Source organism: Peromyscus eremicus, chromosome 7 (assembly GCF_949786415.1).
Source record: "Peromyscus eremicus chromosome 7, PerEre_H2_v1, whole genome shotgun sequence".
Taxonomy (NCBI): domain Eukaryota; kingdom Metazoa; phylum Chordata; class Mammalia; order Rodentia; family Cricetidae; genus Peromyscus; species Peromyscus eremicus.
In genome coordinates, this window is record NC_081422.1 from 99220309 (window position 1) to 99235553 (window position 15245).

General features: G+C 43.5%; 1 protein-coding gene across 1 annotated transcript in view; it reads left to right on the forward strand.

The window, feature by feature from the left end:
- Cpne4 (copine 4) overlaps window positions 1–15245 on the forward strand; it is a 348290-nt gene that overhangs the window by 187701 nt on the left and 145344 nt on the right. Inside the window, exon 2 of the mRNA XM_059267087.1 lies at window positions 304–483. Coding sequence (XP_059123070.1) covers window positions 304–483 — 180 coding nt within the window. The remainder of the gene's footprint in view (window positions 1–303; window positions 484–15245) is intronic.

A 15245-nucleotide genomic window follows, 5' to 3' on the forward strand; every position in this document is an offset into this window, starting at 1 on the left:
TCCTACTGAGCCCAGATGTTCTCTCAGACGTTCCTTCACTACTGATGATCTCATCTTGTTCTATCACCCAGTCCCTATACCATCGTTGAACTCTCCAGATACAGAATCTTAGACTGTTTGTTACATCTAGTAAAATTATCTGGACCAATGCTTAGTTCTTTCTCTTGTAGTTTTAATTTGCCAGCCCTAGTGACTTTCAGGATGGTATTTATAGTTCGGAACAAGGGGATGCACCACAAGATTAATTTGCTTGAAGGTTAATAAGGAAAGTCCTAATCCCTGTGGATTTTTTTTTTCTTTCAGGTGGACAGGACAGAGGTGATCCGTACCTGCATAAACCCAGTGTACTCCAAACTGTTCACGGTGGACTTTTACTTTGAAGAGGTTCAGCGCCTCCGGTTTGAAGTCCATGACATCAGCAGCAACCACAATGGGCTGAAGGAGGCTGACTTCCTGGGTGGCATGGAGTGCACACTTGGCCAGGTAGGCAGGAGCTGCCCCTTGCACCTTCCCCCACACCTGGCAGGCTTTCCCACTGAGGCTTCCTCCTCTCATCTGATCTTTGCTCTTCCCTCCCTTTAGTTTTCTTTTTTTAAACCATTGCATTTTCGAATGTTTTCTAGCTACTGTCGTATTGATTATAGTTACAAGAGAACGATCACACAAATATGTGAAGTTACTTATTTTACAGAGTTCACCATCTTCCTTTCCGAATGTCCTCATCGTGTTGGTCATTTATGCAACAACTGTATGTTGGGCACTTGTTACAGAGTGGGCTCCATCCTCTGTTCTTGTATCTGTTAGAGCTGTAGTAACCTGTCCCTTTACAGATTTCCCATCTCCCAACTGAACTGTAAGACTCACACGTAGAGAGTGCTCCTCATTCAAATGTATTCCAAGTCTCTGGAGACAAAAAATAAAATAAAATAAAATGACCCAAGAAAGGGACTAAATGCTTGGTAATTAGATGCTTTAATTTAATCCTAGTTGGAATGTGAAATAAATATCATCATTCTGTCCCTTTGATCAAACAAAAATCAGACTCAGATTGGTTAAGTGACCTGGCAGTGGTTCTCAACCTGTGGGTCACAACCCCTTTGTAGTTGCATATGAGATACCCTGCATATCATATATTTACATTACAATTCATAACAGTAGCAAAATTACAGTTATGAAGTAGCAATGAAATAATTGTATGGTTGGGGGTCACCACAACATGAGGAACTGTATTCAAGGGTCACAGCATTAGGAAGGTTGGCACCCACTGTGCTAAAGGCTCACCCCTGTAAATGGCAGAACCAGGGCTGACCCCAAGCTCATCACCTTGCTTCCATGGGTATTCCTATGTATCTTCCTCTTTCTGCTGTACCTAGAGTATAGCAGAGTGTTTGTAAGAAATGAATCAGTAGAGGAAAATGAAATACACTCAGTTCAACCTCAGAATGCCAAGTGTTGATTATTATTGGCCTAAGACATTGATGTCCTAAAACCCTGGGGCTAGGTACTGGAGGGTACAGGAGAATGGGCCAGCTGTGCAGGGTCTGAGAATCAAGTTTTTGTTTGTTTGTTTTTAGCGGTGAGAAAGGGACGGGGAGGGCCTGGCTTCTCCTAGCTTTTCTGGAGATGTAAGTCAGGTTATCTGATTTTGTGACCTCAGGGCCCCAGTGCATATGACGGGGGTTGGCTGCTTTCTAGAATTTCATAGTGGCAGGTTTCTCGAAGCCTGGAGTCTGTTTTATGACCCTGGTTTAGGGGTTTCCTTTAGTGATGAGTGGAATCAAGGTGCAAAACCTGTTTTGAGCCCCCCAAATAAAATGAGCAATGTAGAGAGAGAAAGTGCGATCCATGTACTCAAATGTATCAATTTATGTCATCTTTTGGGCCCCTTCTCCAGTGTTGTGGGCCTTCACAATGAGAAGGAGACCTTTGCACAAGAAAGAGTCACAGAAGATGCTGTGGGACGAAACTCTCTGGGGAAAAAACAAAACAAAACAAAACAAACAAACAAAAAAAAAAAACCATGGTTTGGGGTTAGCAAAGGAGGGGGAGAGTCTCCCAGTAAGAAAGCTGTGTAAACAAGTCATGAAGGTCACATGACTGTGCCAGGAGTACGGAGTAGGAGGAGCCTGGTGTCCCTGAACCAGGCCAGATTCTGACTTTCTGTGAACTAGCAAAGATTTCACTTCCGAGCCCTTTGCAGCTGGGGCCTGCTGCCAAGGCTGTGCAGTACACTGTAATTTGTAGAGTTGCCATTTTTCACAAAGAGGGAATCCCAATTACAGTAGCCTAATGCCCTAGAAAACCTGCATTCACTCCCTGCCTCAGGAGAAGGGATCTGTGAGAAGAGGTCTGCCTAGAAGGCAAGCTTGTGTGTTCATGTGTGTCTGTATGCTTGCCCTCCTGCGTGCCATTTACCAGAAGAAATTTCTCACTGGGGAGGAGAAGGCAACACAGAACATCCCTGTCAGCCTTTCCCAGGGGATAGAGTACTCACCTTCACAGGAACACACCTTATTCCCTTAAAGAAAGCTGAAGGCTGGATGCAGAAATTCACCCAAGGGAGGCAGAGAGAGAAACTGAGAACACAGAATCTCCTCCTCTGTTGATAGACTTACTCTCTTGACTTCTCAAGAGAGTTGATGGTGGATAATTATAGGTATTGCTGGGGATAGTACCTTTAGGTACAAATTAAATGAGTGACTTATGGCTTTAGTGTAGTGTTGTGGAATAGAATATTTGTTTAACTATGTAAAGTTGTGTTGCATTTGTTTTACCTTGCCTGCCTAAGGCACCTGATTGGTCTAATAAAAAGCTGAACGACCAATAGCTAGGCAGTAGAAGGATAGGCAGGGCTGTGTGGGGGTGGCAAAGAGAATAAGGAATAAGTAGGAGGAGGAATCTAGGCTTGAGGGAGAGGGAGACTCCATGGGCCGGCCAGCCAAACAGAGAGGAAGCAGAAAAGTACGACATACAGAGTGAAAGAAAGGTAAAAAGCCCTGAGGCAAAGAATAGATGAAGAGAAACAGGTTAAAATAAGTTATAAGAGCTAGTAGAACAAGCCTAAACTAAGACTGAGCATTCATCACTAATGATTAGTCTCCATGTCATGATTTGGAGACTGGCAGTCCAAGAAAGTCTGCTACAGTGTGGAGTCCTGTTTACATGTTTTTAAAAGTAGCCAGTCTTTAACATTATATGCATGGGCAATTTTAGATGGATTCAGCAGATTGCATTTATGTACACACATGTGCCTGTACATGCATGTGCATGTGTGTGTTATAATAATAACTGAACAATTCATGAATTTGAGAGTACGTAAGGAGATACTAGAAGAGTTGGAGGATGAGTGGAAATAATATGCAATAAATCTTAAAAAACCAATGATGATAAAAAATTATATCTTTTATGGATGCTAATGAACCGTGTCAAGATTCTCCTTCAGACACCAAGCTTCTTTATAAGGGTAAAAGTTGTGTTTATCCCAGGGAATAATTATAGATCTATGTTGAAGTCATATTTTTATGTCTTTTTTCATGTAAACTTTTGATAATTTCACTTGTGAAAATGACCCTGAACTTACATTTTAGTTCCTCATAAGGTTCATCTTTCCAAAGGCCAGTGACTCTGTGGCCCTGTTTCATGTCAGCCATTGTACTAGATGCCAATGATATAAAGCCAAGCAAACACAGCATCCCTGCCTGCAAGCCAGTCGAGTCTAAAGGTGGGAGGTTAAAGGTGGGAGGTAAAGGGTTAATCAGTAAAATTATAACCATTATGAGAAATTATAGAGTATAACTAGAATAATTATAATAATAATAATAATAACTGGGCGCTAGGAAGCATTAGGTGTATGTGACGGGGGGGGGGGGTCAGATGAGCAGTGGGGAGGGAGAGGGGTGAAAGCTTCCCAAGGAAAGTGGCATTCACACTGAAATGATGAGGTAGAAGTATGTTCCCCACAGATGGGAAAACAATGCACAGGGCCTCTGGACTGGAGGAGGAGTTGGCCATATGGTAGAGAGCACCCTTGATATTGCCAAAACACTAGCTCTGAATTAAGAAATGAAAAGAGTTGAGCCACCATAATGGTCGAAAAATGTGATCTAATGAAAGAAAAGCAGCCCTCAAGCGTGTGTGGTCAAGCCAGCTGCCATAGTGCATAATGGGAGGTCTGTTCCTAGGCTGGGAACATCGGGCTCCTAGCATTCCTAGCTGGCTGCCTGGGTAGCAAAGGCAGCTTTAAGGATTGGCAGAAGCATCAAGCAAAGAAATTCAGTGTCGGTGGTCAGAAGTCAGTGTGTGTGCTCGTTTTGTGGGCCTGGTGATTGAAACAGGATGCAGGTACGCCTGTTCTTTGTTTCTTATTATAACTTGTCTGTTCAATACCCACTCACCCATTCTCTTAGCAGTCATACCTGGATCATTTTTGGATCATTACTTTTGCCATCTGGCCATGTAGAAATAGCTCCATCCTTAACTCAGAAGGGAATCCTGCTTAAGCTCAGCCACAGATCTCACCCCTCCACTTGCCAGAGTTTGGCTTAGGACTATGACTGTGGCCAGCACTAACTAGTAAATCCTGGGAGTGTTATTTGAAAGCTCCTAGAATAGAGATACAAATAAAGACCATTTCACTTTGCCTGAGGTTCCTGGAACACTGTAGTGGTCTTGCAGCAAGGCTAGGGGTATGTATAACCAACCCCACAGGGAGCCAGAAGCTAAAGTTAGCCATGGAGGCACAGACTTGACCTGCTGCCCCTGAAGCCAACTCCAGATGACATGCTGGCCTCTGTCCTTCATAAGCGCCTCATTCTATTGGCCATGTGATTGGTAGGATTGGCCTCTGACCTCATCCTATTGGCCATGTGATTGGTAGGATTGACTTTCCCCACACATTTGCATTCAGCGCTGCTTGGTTTCAGTCAATCAAAGCATCCCATTTTTTATAGCTACAGTGATTGGTTTGGGGGAGGCAATATACCCAGGTTCCCTGGATATGCCAAATACTATGCTTGGTGCTATAGATACAAAGGTGAAAAAGGCAGGAACTTTACCACAGAAAAGCTATAATTAGCTGGGTGACATCCACCTGTAGATAAACAAAGTGCACATGGTTAAATGCTACAATGGAAATGTGTCCCAGGAGTTGTAGGACAAAGACTTATCTGCCCAAAGGGCATCAAAGAGAACTCATAGGAAAGATGACTCTGAACTTGAAACTTGAAGTTAATAGCAGTTCACTCATACAGAAAAAGAAAAACGAGACTTTCCAAACAAAGACACAGTGGCACCAGACATCAGGATGATGGCGGTGAGTTCTGAAGAGACTGGACATAGCTGGATGGTCAAATGAGGATGGGAAGGGGATAAAGATGCTGACATGAGGGGAAGAGCCAGGCCAGGCAGCTTTGTTTTGTTTGTTTGTTTGTTTTGTTTTGTTTTTCCTAAAACTGAAAGAGCTTCAACTCGATGCACCAAGGCCTTGGTAACCAGGGGAAGGACAAGGTTGAATGCATGTATTAGAAAGAGCACTTTGGCATGCTCACAAAGGATGCACAGGAGCAGAGAGATGTGGAGGCAAGAAAAGCACTTAGGAGATCAGTGAAGTAGCAAAGGAGCAAGAAGGACCACAGTGAAGGAGACCTAGAGGAGGAGGACCCAGGGGAGAGTCTGCAGTCCGCAAGCCTGGGAGACTAAGTGAGGGAGGCTATGTCTGCCAGATGACTAGAGGAGTGCCTTGACAGTCCCTGAGGATAATCATTCAAGGAAGGGGTGGGGAGTCCAGCATGAGACCTATCTGTAATTAAGCTCAGGGTGTTTGTGCCAAAAATACTGGTATTGCCAGTGGCCACTGCCCACTGAGTCTGGAATACAGGATGTAGCGTTAGGAAATACTCCTGAGAGATGATAGTAGGTAGCATGGAAGGAAGTGGTTAGCAAGCAGGATGATGCATTTGTGGAAGAAGTCCATTGAACATGTCATATTAGAATGAATCAATAGATTCTTCAAAGCTCAAAAACCTTAAGACCATCTTTCTTCATTGTGTAACACAAATCTTTGCTTCTCTGATCTTTCAGCTTTTACCCAATATCTGGCTCTGTTGTTTTTTTTTTTTTTTAATAAAACCTTTTAAGATTCCTGTTACCTCTTTCAAATAATAGTGTGAACTTGATGTCTTAAAATTCCCAATAAAAGCCTTTTTTTGTTGAGTGTCCTCTGCATGTGGAGTAACAATCCAGACAGGTGCATTTGCCCCGAGAGCCGTGGAGGGCAGCAAAATAGCTTTACCCTTCACAGCTTAGACATTGAAGCACTGACATGAAGGGAAACTTTTCGTTGTTGTTGTTTTGGTTTGGGTTTTTTGTTTGATTTTTTTGGTTTTTGGGGGGAAGAGGATATTTTTCAAAATTGTTGCTCTCTCAAGTATGAGCAAGCAAAAAGAAAAACCACCACCGTGTTCCTCCTTGACACCTGTGGTGTTGGAAGGAGGCTTTTGTCTTCTGTAGCTAAGACAGGCACAGAATGGCTGGAGGTCAACCCTGGGGATGGCACAGCTGGTGTCCCAGGTGTGGCTTCCTAAGGCTTCAGTACTGGTCTGCTCAATGGCTTCTTAATGGTCCCAGAGAGATTCTAGCTCAGTGCTCTCAGTTGGTTTGTCCAAAGACAAATTCTCCACACTGTAGATGCCTCTGTTCTTCATTTACCAATAGAGAAAGCCATGGTAAGAGCACTTGGGGATACTATGAGATTCGGGGTGGGGAGATAGCTCAGTTTATGCAAGCGTGATGAGCCAAGTTTGAGGGTTTGGTACTCAGAACCAGTGGAGGAAAAGAATCTGAGTGTGGGGCCATGAACTTGTAATTCTAGCACTGGAAAATGGACACTCACTAGCCTGTCAACCTAGCCTAACTGGTGAGTTTCAGGCCAATGAGAAATACTTTCTCAAAAACAAAGGGAACAGCTGCCTAAGAAAATAGCATAGAAGGTTGTCTTCTGGTCTCCATATCCTTGTGCATGTGCACATATGTGCACACACACTGGTGCACACACACACACACACACACACACACACTCATGTACACATGAACATGAATGTGAGCACCTATACATGCACGTGCACACACAAACATCCACCTATGGACATACATGCTCACACATGATTACCTACACATTAGTGAGACAATGTTTATAAATGCTAGGCAGAGTTCCTGGTATAGTGGAAGCACTACGTAGTGAGGATCTAGGGAAGGATGAGAAGAAGTGGCATTGTCAGCAGGAAGGGAGAGTTATAAAGGATGAGTTTCCATGTCCGGGCATATATTAAATGTATAATTTTGCCTCATGTGTGATCTCATTCAGTCCAAAGATTCAAGGCACACATTGGCTCATGTAAATGCATGCCCTAAAAAAAAAAAAAAAAAAAAAAAAAAAAAAAAAGTTTTAAAAAAGAAAGCTGAAATAGTCTGGGCAGGTATTTCAACACTTACCTTGCTACAACTAAGGTCCACCAACAGAGATGGAGTGAATTCATCAAACCACACAGGAAGTCACACATGTGGAGCCTGTCCCCCCAGGCTTTCACAGATGCTTGAGGTGGTTGCTGCATTTGCCACTTTCCTACTCTGCCACAAACAGCTTGACTTTTGGTTTTGGAAAAAAGCTGCAGCCCTCAGCAGGCTAGAAACTGGCATTGACTGTGCAGTTGGGGCCAAGCACAGCAAGAGACTCCGCATTGAGCAAAAATGCCAAGTAAAGCCAAGGAAGGTTCGTGTCCTCAGAGAGGACTCCAGGCAGAACTGTACATTCTCAGCAGATGGAAGAGGGGGGCGAGTTGTAAGGACACAGAGTGACCAGAGAGTTCTGCTTTCCTTCTGGGGGAGCTTGGAGATCATCCTGTCCCAAACTAGACACACAGCTAAGCCCATCTTCTACTACACCCTACAGAGGACTCACCAGGAAAGACAGGATCCCTCCCCACACAGAAGAGCAAGATACCCGTTCCTCTGGCATTCTTTTCCTCTTTCATTGCTTATTAACTTGTTCACTCGTCCTTAGACGTCCATTTTTCTTCACTCACCAAAGACAGTGGTCATAAGTAGCAAACATGACTTCCCCAGCTGCTGGGCTAGGGAGCTGCCATATTGCATGTCAATGTCACTTACTATCCCAGCACCCAGCAGAGAGAGACACTACCTACTACTGGTATTGTCATTAAACAGCTGAGAAAAATAGGACCAAGTAACACAGGTGCATTGACTAGCATCACATGGCTTTTTATGGTCCTTTCCACTTATTCTAGTTCAACACTAACTAGTATAAATTAGAAAGTAGTATTAGTGCAAAGCCAAGTTGGAGTTGACCTGGGTAGTGTTTGGTGGAGCATTTCTTTCAGTTAAATTTGTTTTATGATTTATACAGAAGGAATAGAGATGATCTGTAAACACTTTTGCAAAAGCACAACATTAGTTATCTTCCCTCAAGAAGGACATTTGCTTTAGGATTAAAATACAGGGGCTGGAGAGAAGACTCGGCAAGTAAGTACACTTTCTGCTCTTGTGGAGTACCTGAGTTCATTTCCCAGTGCCCATGTTGGACAGCTCACAACCTCTTGTAACTCCATTTCTGGGGGATCCAACATCCTGTTATGCCAGCCACAGGAGGCTGTACCCAGGGGCACAGATGTACATATACACATAATTAAAAACAAAGTAAGTCTTAAAATGGAAAGATTGCAACATGGCTTCTTGAAAACTGTTGGTGGGACTGCCAGTCCCCTCAAGCTAGAATCTTACAAAGTCGGCATCCAGGGCGTCCACACCTGGCCAGAGCTCCTTCCTTGCCTAGCCATGTTGACCACTCATTGCCTAAGTTCTTGCATGTGTTTTCTCTTCTCTATGCTTCAGTAACATTTACAGCCATATAAATCCCTCTTCTTTATTGCCACATGGCTGCTTCTCAATGTGTTTTCTTCTCCAAAGTAACTGAGAACTCAATCTGTGAGCCATTTAAGGGGTACTAGACTCAGTGTCACAGGATATTTTTGTTCTGTTCATAAGAGATGGATAGTAAACCATTTTCTATGTATGTCTGTGCACCACATGCATGCCTGGTGCCTGTGAAGAGGGCATCGGATCCCCTGGAACTGGAGTTACAGATGGTTGTGAGGCACCATGTGAGTGCTAGAGATTGAACCCTACTCCTCTATAGGAATAGCCAGTTCTCTTAACCACCAGTCCATTTCTCTAGCCAATGATCCAGAACCTTATGAAAATGCAGCCTGCTGGGCCTATCCCAGAGCATCTGATTCAGAGGGTCTAGTGGTAGACCTTATAATGAGAATTTCCATGTTCCCCAGTGATGCCCATTGTGATGGACCAGAGACTACACTCTGAGAACCCTGCACCTGCTAACGGGCCAGACTCTATCACTAGCTTTAGTGAGGAAAGAAAGTAGTGATATAAGAGATTAAGGACCAAGGAGCAAGAACATAATGTTTATATTTCTACAGCATGGTTCATGGGTTATGTCTTGAGGGAGAGAAAGAGAATGTGTGTGTGTGTGTGTGTGTGTGTGTGTGTGTGTGTGTGTGTGTGTGTGTGTGTGTTTGGGGAGCAGTGCATGTGTAAATGTGTGAATGTAGAGGCTGGAGGATAATCTTGGGTATCATTCCTAGGGCGCTGTCTACCTTGCTTTATGAGCTAACATCTTCTATTGCCCTGGAACTCATCAGGTAGGCCAGGTCGGCTGGCCAGCGAGTGAGACCCTGTCTCCTTTTCCTGGTGTTTGGATTACAAGTACACACTGGCTTTTCCTTCTTCCCTCCCCTCCTCCTTCTTTTATTTGTCACGTGTGTCATGTGTTTTTGCATGTGCAGGTGTGTGTGTGTGTGTGTGTGTGTGTGTGTGTGTGTGTGTGTGTATAGAGGGGTCTGGGCACCTTCATGCACCTGCATATGGAGGCCAAGGCAGTGATGTTAGAAGCATTCTTACTGGCTCTTCCACCTTATTCACTCAGTCAAACTTGGAGCTCACCCACTTGGCTAGTCCCCCTAGCCAGCTTGCTCATGGGATCCCCTGTCTCTGCCTTCTGAAACTGTAATTACAGGGTAGGGTGTCATGCCCACCCCATGTTTAATTGGGTTTCTTATAGCCTAAACTCTGCTCCAGATGCTTGCATGGTGAGCTCTTTAACCACTGAGCCATCTCCCCAGCCCATCACTGCCTTTTTAAAATGTGGGTTCTAGGAACAAACTAAGGTCCTTGGACTTGCAAAGCAAGCCCTTTACCAACTGAGCTGTCTGTCCCATCAGCCCTTGGTGGAGATCTTGGCTGCCACTGTTTGTTTCTGCTCTCCATTAAATACAGTCAAAGGGACCTACCATCCAGACAGCGCGTTTCCTTCCTGACACAGATAGAAGTCCACATTATGTCAGCTGATGCTTGAGAAGACCAATAGACCTCAAGTTGTCATGATCTGTGGGAATTTGGTTTAAGGTCAGACTGGCCCCATTTGTGAACACCAAAAGTGTCATCCAAACTCACTGTAATGCCCAGAGCAAGATCCCAATGTCAGCATTTTGTTCGATAATATCTAGTGTTTTGTGCCTTTGATGGCTAGGGAAGTAAATTTACATATTATAGCAAGCAACCCATTTCCCCTTTGTTTCTCAGAGAAAAAGCTTTCCCAAATTTTACAGAATCACTGCAGTGGCAACTGTGTAAGTGATGAATGATGTCACAGGTTAACAGCCTCCTGTCAGCTCCCCTGGACTAGATGTGGAACCCTGTAAAACAGTGCTGCCCCCTACTGTTGACGCTCTGCTCACAGACAGGCAGGATTCAGGGTGCTTGCAGGCAAGCAAGTCCCCATGTCTCCAAGGAGAACAAAATCCCTTCTTTCTTTTTTCTTTGCTAGCTCTTTCAGTCTAGTAATCTACGATTCAGGCCATAGGAAACTCTCTGCTTCCTCTGGAAGTCTCCTGCCACAGCTCTACACCTCCTTCAGAGGGTCCACAATTGGAGTCATGCATTACATCTAAGGACTACCACCAAGTCCCCATGTTACCTCTGACAAGTTGCTTAACAACTAACTCTGTGGCATATGGGTCATAAACTTCATCTATCTTTATAGAAGATTCTGGGTCAATTCCTTTCTAAGTTCCTTCACATCCTGAGTCAATGACTGTCACTCCTTTCTTACCTTTCATCTCTCAGAAATTAAACATTCTTTTCTGTACTCATTCATTCGAAAAACGGTCTCCCGAGTCCCCACCACATAGCCCGCATGCACCCCCTTCCTTCCATCTGTGACTCAGCATTTCGCTGATGCTAAGTATTAGATGCCATTGAGTAACAGATGGCACTGTTCTACCTAGGCACCCCCCTTCCCCAGAGAAAACAATCCTGTGCCCATTCAATTTCAAAGATAATATTAAAAAGATATATTCAGTAGCAATTTAAATGAGCTTGTGTTTATGGCCCTATTTCACATCTATTCAGCTATTGGATACCTGCCTTAGCCTTATCTGATTCAGAGGATGAGGGTGAGATAGCTGGGACTGAATGACAATTTGCAGACTTCCACCTCTGTGTTAAAGACAGCTCTAGACATTTGTCCAGACTAGTACAAGGCACTCAGCACCCAGACCAGCTTACCCAGACAAGGAGCAAGATGGTATACCTGAGACTACCTCAGCTTCTGCTTTTCATTCCTAGCCAGCTTTCCTTAGATTCTTAAGTCCACCCAGCTCAGAACTGGCTGTCCATGCAGGCTGGCCCTGTCTCCATGACATGTAGTAGACCCTTCCTGTCACCTGCCACTTGCCTTGCCTCTGGAAATGCTTTCTTGATGTCCTTATCAAATATTAGCCTCCTGAGTATCAGATAATACTACCCTGTCCTTGTCACAGCATGGAACCAGAAGACACTGTATCACCATGAATAGAATTATCAATATGCCAAATCACCAATTGGCTAAACCTCAGTAACCAAAAAGTTAGTTTCCCCAAACCATTCTCAACAAAATTAAAATGTATTATCTTATAAAGTTTACTACGTTTATCTTAAAAGTTGTGACTATTTCTGATTTCTTCTTCTTCGAGCTATACATGAAATTTAGTTAGTGGTGATGATGAACTTTTCTGAATACCAAACATAGTCATAAGAGGAATAAATCATCTCTTGTGTTTTCTTCCCAAATGGTAGGAAAATATGGTGATAGTCATTATGCTTCCCACTTCTTCAAAGGAGAAAGACTTGGGAGGACACATGTCTAAGCGCTGGTAGTGATGAGGTCTAGGTTGTGGGATTATGGTTGGTTTGTAGCGTTGCAGCTGTATTTTCCTATAACTCCTACAATGAATATATATATCAGAATTACAATACAAAATACAACCAAGGAGCTCAGGAGTCGGTAAAGTATTTGCCACAAAAGAATAAGGACTGGACTTGTGGTTCCCTGCACAGACAAAATCCAGGTTAACCAGTATGTGTCTATAATCTCAGCACGAGGGAGATAAAGACGAATAGAACTCTGAAGCTCACTGGCCAGCCAGCCCGACCCCACAGAGATCTCCAGGTTCAGTGAGAGACCTGGTCTCAAAAAAAAAAAAAGTCCATGGGAATCAATTGAAGAAGACACCTGACATTAACCTCTGGCTTCCACATGCATGTGTGAGCACACACACACACACAGATGTGCACCTGTACACACACATACACATACACACACATTCACACATACAAAGAAACAATGAGTTTTAGTAAAAACATCATCATAAACACTCATAAATAAGCAAAAAGAAGCAGCAGCATACATTTTAAAGATTCTTAAACCTACCCCCAACACACAAATGAATGTCCACATAGATGCAAATATATATGTAACACCACACACACACACACACACACACACACACACACACACACACACACACAGCAGAGAGAGAGTGAGAGCGAGAGTTTCTTAACCCACTGATGAACTTTTACAAATATAAAGAATTTCAGTCCAGCATGTCAGTAGGAAAAGCCTTTTTAGTGAAGTATATGTAAGGTTTCTGCAAATTCATCATCAGATGCTTTTGAGAAAACCTTGGTCCCCAACCCTCTGCCCATGGGAAGCAGAATTGGCCCAGCTAATCTGATTCTGATCTTTTGTTATATTACTTTTGGTTACCGAAGAGACCTGGGAGGGCCTGGGGCATTACCAACAAATAAGTTAAGGAACCACCATTAGATCTGCAAAGAGGTTGTGAGAGTCCCCCAGAGCTGATTCAAGCCAAATTTGAGAAACATAATATTTGTATTTTGAATTAATCTAATAAAATTTAGGGAGAGAAAAAAAATACCTGCTTGGTTTACAAAGTCATTCCCACGAGTCTTAGATTCAGATCCAAGGACAAAATGAGGCCAGGTATGAATTAATTAGCTTTGTTTTGCTTGGAACATAGGCCTCTGGGGCTTCTCTGTACACGGGCGCAGGTCAGCCAAGGTGCACACTCCCGAGTTCCAGCTCCCAGAGGCCCAGAGTAAGCTGACTACAGTCCTAACTCCTGCCTCCGAAGCATCTGCCCACCTGGATGCTCAGGGCAGCTCTCTTGACCTCACTAGTCCGGGGAACAAAGGAGCAGAAATCCTGCCAACTTCTATCCCCTCCGTTAAAGTTCAAAGCAAGGAATCTGCTGTTACAGTTAATTTGCTGACAGGGCCCCTGTGGAATCAGACAGCTGAGAACTGAGGAGACAGCAGGGTTGGGTTTAGTCTCCCAACAGAGCAGGCTCTCTTTTGCCTGGTGTTTCTAGCCTCTTGATAACATTTCTGTGGAGGAGACTGTACCTCTCTCATGAGATTGCCACATACTGAGAGTGTAGACTGTGGTCCCATGTGCCCAGGCCATTCTAACTTAAACACATTATTTTGTTTTAATTAATCACATCTTGTTAATTTAAATAATAAAAATGCCCCAATTTGAGTAATATATTCTTATGATCACTTTATAATAATAAATCATTTCCATAACTAGCCATTTCAAAGAACTGATCTTAGGTCTGGCTGGTATTTGTGACCTTGGTGCTGTTAATGGTACCATCATCATCACTAATACCATCGCCACGGTCTTGATCACCTTCACCACCATTAGTTATCATCATAGTCATCACATCACCACCAACACAACCATTTTCATCACCATCAGTGCCATCATTGACATCGTCAGTAATTATCACTGCCATCACCTTCATTATCACCACTACCACAACTATCACCACCACCATTAATCATCATCATCACACCATCCCATCATCACCATCACCAGCACCACTGTAATGATCATACCATCATTGCTACCTCCACTACCTCCATCATCACCACCATCACCATCATCATAACCTGGGAAAGAATTCAAGCCTCCAAACTGGCACAGCAAAAAGTTAACATCAGACATTTGGATTCACAGAATTCTAAGCTGCTTCTCTCCTGCTCCTAAGTAAGCTATGTGACCTCTGGCCTCTTGTTTCACATCCTTAATAAGAAAAATTTAAAAACTCTTTAAAATTTCCCAGGTCTTCTCATGAGTGGTGAGTAGAAGAAAAAAAGACCAATTTTCATGAAACCTTATTCTATCACAGAGTATTGAGTTCAATGAGAGCACCATTGTCTCTAATTGATAAAGAGTCAGCTGTGGGAGTTCAGCTCCTTCACCCAAGATCACACTGAAAGCAATTTGCATAATACCAGTTCAAAACTAAGCTGAGCTGATCTCCACAGGAGCCTTCCATTATACCACTTTGCTTACCAAATGGAAGGCAATTTCTACAACCCTTTGGAAATACCTTTGGGTTTATTTAATTTATGTGTATGAATGTTCTGTTTGCATGCATGTGTGTGCACCAGGTGCATGCCTGTTGGAGCCTGTGAAACTGGGGTTGCAGATGCGTATGAGTCTCCATGTGATTGCTGGGAATGGAAACCCAGTCCTCTGAAGAGCAACAAGTGTTTTTAGCTGCTAACTCATCTCTCCCAGCCAATCCTTCATAAATTTGAAGCATAATATGCAGTTCCTCCTGAATATCACCACTGTGAAACTGGTCACACATGGTCAAGCATGGGACATTGTTCCCCACAAGCTGATAAATTGACTCCTGTGACTGAAAAAAAAATGCCTTTCTCCTAGCTTAGGGAGCTCTTCGGCACCCCATTCATGAATATTTATCAGAAATACTCCAGGACCAGGAAATTTAAGTAACTTG